Source organism: Peromyscus eremicus, chromosome 8a (assembly GCF_949786415.1).
Source record: "Peromyscus eremicus chromosome 8a, PerEre_H2_v1, whole genome shotgun sequence".
NCBI classification, from domain to species: Eukaryota; Metazoa; Chordata; class Mammalia; order Rodentia; family Cricetidae; genus Peromyscus; species Peromyscus eremicus.
The window spans coordinates 51,529,551-51,539,507 of NC_081423.1; the positions used below are offsets into that span (position 1 = coordinate 51,529,551).

Sequence of the window (9,957 nt, forward strand, 5' to 3'; positions counted from 1 at the left end):
AGAGAGAGAGAGAGAGAGATGTATGTGCTGCATGTGCGGAGTGCAGGCACACACGACCCACAGCATGCAGCTGGAGGTCACAGGACAACCTTTTCAGTCCTCACCTTCCAGTTTGCTGGAGGTAGGATGTCTCTATCTTGTTCACCACTTTATACGCCGGGCTTCCCTGCCTCTGCCTTCCATCTATCACCTAGCGCGGGCATTAGCAGAGACCTGTTCTTCTGCAGCTATCTTCATGTGGGTTCTGGGGGTCTGACCTCAAGTCAGCAGACTTACACAGCAAGTGCTTTACCCAGTGAAGTGTCGCCCCAACCCAGGACCGCCATTTCTACAAAAACTGACCACTAGGGATGTAGAGCAGTAGAACATTTGCCTAATGTGCTCAAAGCCAGAGGTTTGACACCCCTCCCCCACAAGATCTTTCTCCCCACCAAAATAAAATAAATAAAATAAAAAGAACTGACCAGTGAATGGGTCTCTGGCTCTGGACATCAGGGGAAATTTGCATAAAGCTCTTTAGGTTTATTGCAGGTCTAGGACTCAAACCCAGGACCTGTGCATGCTAATCAAAATTTCCCTCTAAATTACACCACTACCCCAAGCATAAACTATAAATATGCATGTGTACAGACATGTTTTCGTGGTGTGTGCACATGTACCTGGAAGCCGGAGGTGGATTCTGGGTGTCTTTCTCAATCATTCTTCACCTGTGTTTTAGACAGAGTCTCTCACTGAACCTGTAGCTTACCAAGTCTAATAGACTGGCTGGCCAGTGCACTCTAGGGATCCTCCTGTCTCCACCCCCCGGTCCTGGGAACACAAGTTCCCATGCTCAGCTTTTTATATGGGTTATAGGGATGTGAACCCAGGTCCTCAATTTGTGTAGCAAGCAACTTACCAACTTACCCTTCTCCCAAGTTATGTGTGTGTGTGTCTGTGTCTGTGTCTGTGTCTATGTGTCTGTGTGTGTGTCTATCTACGTGACTATATGACCATGGAGGCCAGAAGAGGGCATCAGATCCCCTGGAGCTGGAGTCACAGAGAGCTATGAGCCACTTGGGGTGGGTGCTGGAAATGAAACACCAGTCCTCTGGGGAAATAGCAAATGCTCTTAACCACTGAGCCATCTCTCCAGCTCCATAAACGTTTTAAAAGCAAATTAAGGGGGCTGGAGAGATGGCTCTGTGGTTAAAAGCACATACTTCTCCTGTAGAGAACCCAAGTTCAACTCCCAGCATGCACTCTCAAGCAGCTCACAACCACCTGTAACTCCAAGTCGAAGGAAATCCAATGCCTCTGGTCTCTACAGGCACACGTGTATACACACACACACACACACACACACTTAAAAACAAAATTCAAAAACTCAAAAAGAACAGAAGCAAATTAAAATCCACTTCTGGTCCAGGTATGGTTGGTTCATGCCTATAATCCCAGCACTCAGAAGGGACACAGGCGACACAGAAGTTTCAGGCTTCTCAAGCTACCTAGGGTGACCTTATCTCAAAAACCAAAAGTAAATAAATTAAATGAAAACCTAGTTGTGAGTTTATACATGTTTGGAGTAAGAAAAAGAACATGGGAAAACTAAAGTCACTCCAACCCAGCAGTCCAATCTCATGACCGCAGACAGCGGTGAGGCAAATGTCCCTGTCCAGCAGACTGGCCTGGGCAGCTCACTTATTCCAAGTTCCATTCAGAGCCCCAGTCCCTGGGAGTCAGCTATAATAGGACACGGCTTTTATGTGATCAGCCTCAGAAACAAATGCCTCTGATATCCCCCCTGCTCTCTCCGATGTGCCCTGCAGACGAGTTCCCACTTGGTCCCTGTGTATACAAACTGCCCTTTGGTGGCAGCAACATCTGTTTTTGAAAGGCTTCTGTTCCTTGTGGCAATCTGATTAATTGAACAAAGCGCACAGAGAGTACCTCATACAATGCCTGGTTCTCGGTAGGGGTTTGTGGTCTGTCTTCAGGACTCAACCTGACAACCACCTGGGAGTGGGTCTGCACTGCGGTTCCCGGGCCACCCAAACCCAATGCTTGCCTTCCGAGGATTCTAGAAGACAGGCAAAATGCTGTGTGCTCCTCTCTTAAGTGTAAGTCCTGGACATTAAAAAAAAAAAAAAAAAAAAAAAACCCAAGACCTCTTGTCTCCCCATAAAGAAAGGCGCTACGGAAACCCAAGGCATGGTAGTCGCTTCTGAAAGGAAGGGGAAAAAAAATACTGGCTCACAAAATATCCATCCTTGTGCATCCACAGATAAGGCTCTTTTATAATCCTGTTCCCCAGAGAGCCATTTATTTGGTGCAGTCAGTGTGCACAGCAGACACTGTAGAAGCCATCAAGATAACACGAATAACAACCCAGTGGACTTTTGAAGTGTAAACATAAAAGTCTATTAAGAATACAATGTTGGTTTAATCCCAAGACAAAAAATTTACTTAATGAAAAGCACAACTCATCTCAAGGAGGAAATATCGATACCAGCTGTGGGCAGCGAACGAGGGGATTCCTTCCAGGGAACATCTGAATTGCAACCCACTGCCTTTCCAATATTTACTCTGGACATAAAGTCTCGAATACTTTTCCGAGGATCTCATTTTTCTCCAGGAGGAGGAGGAGGAGGTCAGAGAGGAGTCTGGGCAGGGCTAAAAGGAGAGCTTGGCAGAGCCTGAGAACGCAGGCCTGCTGGCCCCAGAGGGTTGGCCCTGACTTCTTGCCTCCCTTCCCTGCACAGAGCTGGAAGCAGCCTCCTCCCTCTCTCTCTCTCTCTCTCTCTCTCTCTCTCTCTCTCTCTCTCTCTCTCTCTCTCTCTCTCTCTCTTTCTCTCTCTCTCTCTCAGGCGCTAATGAGGACCCCAGCTGAGACCTCACTCCAGCTGCCTAGGGCCTAGAGAGATCAGTGACAGTGACAGCCTTATGCGGCTGACTGTCCTTACAGCATCTAACTGGAACACTGCATTCTCCAACAAACTCCACTTTTCAGCAACACCTCCAGCCACCTCCTAGAGTTTTGTTTTGTTTTGTTTTGTTTTGTTTTTACTCTATTACAGAGAAGCAACAGGATGACCAGCCCTGGGATGCTAAAATAATGTGGGCGTGGTGACACGCAGGTTTTGACATCCCAGCTATCTGGGAGTCTGGCGCAGGGAAATCAAAAGTTCAGGGCCATGGCGCTGGAGAGATGGCTCAGTGGTTAAGAGCAATTGTTCTTGCAGAGGTCCTGGGTTCAATTCCTAGCACCCAGATGGTCCAAAGGCATCTGTCAACATGCAGGCAAGACACTCATAGACATAAAAAGAAATAAAACATTTTTAAAAGTTGTTTGTTTATGCCGGGCGGTGGTGGCGCACGCCTTTAATCCCAGCACTCGGGAGGCAGAGCCAGGCGGATCTCTGTGAGTTCGAGGCCAGCCTGGGCTACCAAGTGAGTTCCAGGAAAGGCACAAAGCTACACAGAGAAACCCTGTCTCCAAAAAAAAAAAAAAAAAAGAAGTTGTTTGTTTATTTGGTTGGTTTGGTTTGGTTTTAAGTTTAAGGTCAACGTGGGCAATTTAGCGAGACTGTCTCAAAAAAAAAAAAAATTAGGCCAGACATAGTGGCGGATCCCTTTCTCAGAGCTTGGGAGACAGAGGCAGGCGGATCTCTGAGTGAGAGGCCAGCCTGGTCTACGCAGTAAGTTCCAGGACAGCCAGAGCTACAAAGAGGGATCCTGTCAAAAGAAAAAAAAAAAAAAAAAGCAAAAATACAACAACAAAAAATTCGGGCCAGCCAGGACATGGCTAAGAGAGTAGAGGAGCCTGCCACCTGTCCTGATCATCTTGAAGAAGCAAACGAACAACAGGAAACACATAGTAGAAAGAGAATCAACTCAAGTTGTTCCCCGACTTCCACACAAATAAACACAAGCTGAGAGACACAGCTTGGTAACCGGGCGCTTATCAAGCATGCACAAAGACACAGGTTCAGTCAATACAAGCAAACAAACACCAAGAAAAAAAAAAAAAGAACTCTTCAATTATGATGTTCCCTGCTCCCACCAGGCCTACCAGGGACGACAGAGGAGAAATCAACCGCAACTTCATGTTTAAGTATGCGTTAATATAATATAATAACAGTGTGATATACTGTAAGCCAGCATACCTAAGGAAGCGACCTCCCGTTCTAGCAAGAAGTAACAGGTTGTTCCACCTTTCCTCCTTAACACGCATTTATCCATCCTCTCAGTCATCCAGGTAGCCATTCCATATGGAAGCAGTACAACTCCTGCAATAAACCGACGCGTCATCCGGAGGCCGGAGCGGGGGCCTAGCTTTGCCATCGGCTCTGGGCTTTGAGTAAACCATGCAATGTCTCTAGGCCACGGTTTCCTCATCTCTTAAAATAAGGACAATAATAGTGCCCATTATTCGTAGAGTTACAACGATTAAATAACTAAATTAACGCGAGTGCTTGGCAAAGAACAAGCCCTCAAGAGTTAATCATGATAATGACAGTAATTATAATAATTACTATGAGTATTAAAAACATACACTCATTCACAGATAGGAGCCAGCAAATATTTTTGGCCCTTCTGATAGAGCAAGGATCTTGAGAGGGGCACTGGATTTTTTTTTCATGGCAGCCCCTCCAACATAACCTCCCTCGCTGGACGAAGAAGAAGGGTGTCCCAAGCCCCAGGGTGGCTTGCAGGGTTTGGACTGCTCCCCTTCTCAAGGCCATGTTTAAACAATTCTGAGCATTATGTTGCAGGTACCCATGACCATAGGAGGCCAGCCCAGCACAGTGCTCATCTTGCAGAGGCGCCTTTTGTGTGGGTTTTGGGTTACAGCTAGGCAACGCAAAGCCATAGACTGAGTCGCAAAACGAGTTTTCATAATCTCAACCTGTCACACACCAAGCAGAGGCTCACGTTGACATCCCCACGGTAAGATTAAACATCATGCTTCAGCAGGCACTAAATACTAACACAGCTCCCACGTCAGGGGGACATTGATTAAAACTGATGTCAGTAACTTATGAAACACAATATGGTCTTCAGATGCTCTTTTGAAAAAAAAAAAAAAAAGAAAAAGAAAAAGAAGAAGAAGAAGTAGAGGGGGAAGGAGCGCCCAGCAATCCAGGTGGTGTAAAACTGTTCGTACATTTTCCCTCCAATGTACACCTCCTCCCACACACCATGCATGGGTGCTTCTTCACACAGTTAATGTAAATGCACATGTGTAGAAAAGCATGCGAACACTGCGGATACATATGGTCGGAAGAAAGTATCCGGTTATTCTGCTGAGAGCCATCCAAGATGTAAGGGTATACATAGCCTTCTCGTTCATATTACTTCAAGAGCTCTTTCTGTCCAGCAGAAGTTCAAAATTGCATCGAAAACATTGGCCTTTACAACAGTTCACATCTACTCTGTAGAGAAACTTGCCTTGCAGCGAGACTGGAAACGGAGGCCTGACCTAAGAAAACACATGAGCTATATAGTCACGGCTTAGGAATCTCTGGGCCTGGCCTCGATGGAGGATATTCAGTAGTCTAAATTCTTAGGGTCCGCGTTGAGGAAGGAGTAGAGGCTAATCTAGGGAACTGTCTCATTTAGGCCTATTCTAAATCAAATCTTAATCACTTCTTAAAGAAAAACCAGAAGAGTGCAGTCATGCTGCTTGATTTTTGTCAAGACTGTTTTTTTTTTTTAATTAAAAAAAAAATGCAACCCTTTGCCTTGGCTGTAACTAGTCTAATAGTCTGGGCAGCTTCAATTCTCGTGTCAAGAGTGTGAAATTCACAAAATGGGATTATGTTGGGGGGGGGGGTCTGAGTTTGCTGAAGGTATAAAGTTAGTATCTGAAGGATTTATTAATGCTTCTCCTAGCACAGTGCCTTTCAGTATCTCAGAACACCTGTCAAATACTAATTCATTCACATATCTCCACTACAGGGCCTTTTCATAAAAAGCTGGACCTTCGACTGTAAATCACTCCTAAATTGTCCTTGTTGGCTTTCTTTCTAACAGAATGATGGAAAAATCACTAAGACTTCAATTAAGATTTTATGGGAACTTCAATCTGATGTTCCCAGTCCTATCTACAAGGTATCAGAACATCTATTCAAAAAGGAAACTATAAATAACCTCAACAGAGTTGAGTCGGCTTGACTTTTATGAAATGACTGAATAATTGGCAAGATTTAAAGATACTTTAACTACGAAGAATTAAAATAACCTCAGTAAAACCCTGAAAAAATATTGTTAGCCGATCATTTGTCATGTAGATTATGTACTTACTAGGCCTAATTAAACGTTTTGAACAAAAACCACTTGCTAATTACATTAGTTAATATGTTGATTGCTCAACTTGGCGCAGAAAAAAAAGGAGGGGGGGGTCAATCCAATTTGTGTGCAGTTAGTGCTTTGGTAGAAAGACAAAAATCCTAAACTGAAGAAGTTATTTCACGTCTAAGACTATCATTATAACAAATAACAGGTTGTGTCCCCGCAGCCTAAGTGACAGAGAAGCGAGTGAGGGGTGGTGACCAATACCAAGGACAGAAGGAACCTGCAAGCTGGTAATATGTTTGCCACAAATCCATATTATTCACCTCATTGTATCCACTCACGTTTACCCAATTAAACCCTGCTGGTGACCATACAAAGTCATCGTTCATATGCACATACAAACTAAAAGTGATAGCAAAACCCTGGGAATCCCTTTAAATGCCCATAAAGGGTTTTTCCACACAAAAGGAAGAAAAGAAAAGAGGAGAGGAGAGGCAAAGAGGAGAAGAGATGGGGAAAACTAACATTTCCCAGGGACCTGAACAGATCAAAGGCACTTTATTCTCCAAGACCACGAAGTCTGGGTGTGACTACTTTACAGATGCCTGAAAAGTCTCACACTGGAAGCTAGTTCTTCTGTCTCTTGAAGGTTAGGGGATGTTCAATTAGGTCTGCAAAAGCTGGGACACACTGCCTTTTTAAATGGGAGGCCCTGCAGAGCAACAAGAAGCGCGGGCTGGCGTCTGCAGACCAGGGCTCCTGCCTGCCTGCCTGGGCCTCTGTGCACCGACCCTCCGAGACATGTTTTCCATTGGCTTGCTCAAAAGTCTGCATCCACAGTCATGAGGCACAAACTATTCGACAACAACATGACACAATTAATCAGAACCAGACTTCAAAACGTGTGTTTGTGGGGACCAGCAAACTCTGCAATGTGCCTCTGAGGGCTAAGGAAGCGATTGAAGAGACTCGCGCTGACTCTGGGGTTGGGGGGGGGGGGGTGTCTGTATGTTCACAAAAGATGCACACCAAATGGCACATTATGAACTAAAGGATTTTCATAAATGATTTAGACATTCACATCTAAAACTAAAAAAGTCGACTGACCCTCTCTCTCTCTCTCTCTCTCTCTCCTCTCTCTCTCTCTCTCTCTCTCTCTCTCTGGAAAAAATGATGCCTGGGAGTTTCTGCACCAACAAAGTTGTACACTTTAGACGTAGAACATATCCTTTCTTAGCTTCCTTTCTGACCCAGGCGGATTCACCCGCAACCGGGTTTGTCAGATTGCTCTTCGAGGAGTTGAAACTCCATTAAAAATCGAGACGAAGGGTCCTTAGTTAATTCAAAACTGTTCAATTTCACCAAACCCCGGAGCTAACAAAAAAATCTGGTGGACTTTTTTTTTTTTTTGAACCAGGATTGAATTAGTTTAAAATAGTTACTGAGGCCTCCTTTGTAATCTGTAGATAGTAATTAATTGAAATCACATCACTCGCCTTTTGCTAACACGAACACGCTGTTCAAAAGAGAAAAAGAAAGAAAAAGAAAAAGATCAAACCATAAAAAGACAAATGCAGAGTGCAAAAGTGATATTTGCTGGGTACCCAACTGGTCCCAAGCTGCAAAGAGTTCTTTGCCATCTCCCAAGGGATTTGTGATCCTGGCTCTGGAACGTCCCTGGTCCCCAACCGCGCGCCCAGCTGCAGCCTTAGGAAAGGGGGGTGGGGCGGAGGTGAACCCCAGGCACTGAGCAAACTGAGAGGAAGGCTGTGAATGTGTTTCCGTTTGGATCTGGGATTAGAAAGACCTGTCGGCAAATTTTCTCCAAGCCACTCCCTCCACCCCCCGATCTCCGGTGGCACTTCACCAGCCGCGTCTTGATTTCAAAGTGGGTACGAGGATGCACACCCGGGCATCCACGCCGAGTGCTGCCGGAGCAGACATACTGCTCTGCTCTGAGTCCTCCCAGGTCCCACACGTCTCGGAACGCGCGTCCCACAGCAACTGTAACGTCCCAGCAACCCACAATCCCGCGATGCTCGGACGCTTGGCGCCCGCGCTCCGGAAAACCCGCCGCTGCGAGGTCCGGGAGCCCCCGCCCGGGTCTCCACCCACCGCCCGCGGCGCCGCGGCGCCCCACTCACCCACGCACTCGTTGGCCTCGCGGGCCGTGGCGCGCTGCCAGGGCCGGTCGTAGTGGAAGGGCTTGCAACGGTCGCATTCGGGGCCGGCTGTGTTGTGCCTGCAGTCACACACCAGACTGTCGTCTCGGTCGCGCACGCAACGCGCCGCGTGGCCGTTGCACTTGCAGCGGCCGCCAACCTGCAGGTCAGACACTGCATAGAAATAGGAGTCGCGCGCCAGCTCCGAGTCATCTTCGTTCTCGTCGCCAAACGTGTGCAGGCGGCTGAAGGCCACGCGGATGTCGGTGGCCGTGACCCAGTCCTGCAGCACCGGCGAGTTGTCGAAGTCGTGCGCCGAGGGCCGCCCGTCCAGCGTGCTGAAGGCAATCAGGCCGCCGGAGAGCGGGCGCATGTCGGTGTGCGAGTCGGTGCACACGGCCTCCTGCTCGTTCTGCTTGGTGATGGGCGCGCGGTGCGGCCGGTTGTACATCTTCCGGCACTGCGTGGAATAGAACTGGAAGGGCACCCACGTGCGCCCATAGTCCATGGACTTGTAGATGGCCATAGACTCCGGCCGCGGCGAGCAGAACTGCAGGCTCACGTAGGTCACCTCAAACTTCTTGCCGAGCGACAGCGTGAGCGTCACGTTGTGCGGGAACTGCAGGTAGTTCTCGGACTGCCAGCACGTCAGATTGTGCGGGTTGTTGAGGTCGGTGAGGAAGGCAGGCGGGTGCGCTTTCTTGGGGTCGGACGAGTTGCAGAGGTGGCACGAGCGCAGCCGCTCCTCGCCACGCTCGCTCACCACGCAGTAGCGCGCCGGGGGCCGGCCGCAGGTGCTGGACACGCGCACGTCCTTGCCGAAGGCCGCGTTGACAAAGTCCGGGATGCAGCGGCGCGGGTGGCCGTTCTCATCCGAGCAGGGATCCGGCTGCGCCGCCTGGCCGGCGAACATGCTGAGCCCGGGCCCGCCGCGCACCGCGCCCACCAGGCACGCCACCGCGGCCAGCGCCGCCAGCGCCTCCCACACAGCGCGCATCATGCCGTGGCCAGCTTGCCCCGGCCCCGCCGCGCCGAGGAGTCGGTCCGCCCGCCGCACCAGGCGCCTGCGGAGAGAGGGGAGCCGCGCTCAGCCAGCCAGCAGCCAGCCTGCCCCGCGCCCTACAACCCTCGGCCGAGTGGCGGGCGACTGCCCGGCTCCCTGGGGCACCAACCCCGGAGCTGCCCGCTTCACTCCTCCAAAGTCCCGGGAGCCCGCGAGCGCGGGGGGCCGAGGGGGGGCCTCCAAGACTGCACAGCCCGCTCCCCTTCCTCCCGGCTTCCCCGGCCTCCCCACAGTCTCCCCGCCAACCGAGCGGCATGCCCGCGCCCGTCTGCCCATCCACAGCCATGCCCGCCTTGCTCCCTAAGTCTCTCGGGTGCAGCAGGACTCCAGGTGCCCCAATCCCGCACGGCTAGCGTCCCTTCCCTCCCGCCACCCTGGGGTCCTTCTCAAATGCCCCCTCCCCAGTCGCGTCCCCAAGTAGGGACTCCGCGCAGGGGACTTTACCTCTAAGTGATG

The 9,957-nt window shown here is 49.5% G+C and overlaps 1 protein-coding gene across 1 annotated transcript in view; it reads right to left on the minus strand.

The window, feature by feature from the left end:
- Nucleotides 1–9,438, minus strand: part of Ntn1 (netrin 1) — a 141,422-nt gene extending 131,984 nt beyond the window's left edge. Inside the window, exon 1 of the mRNA XM_059270654.1 lies at nucleotides 8,421–9,438. Within this exon, the coding sequence (XP_059126637.1) occupies nucleotides 8,421–9,438 (1,018 nt within the window). The remainder of the gene's footprint in view (nucleotides 1–8,420) is intronic.
- Between the last annotated feature and the right edge of the window lie 519 nt (nucleotides 9,439–9,957).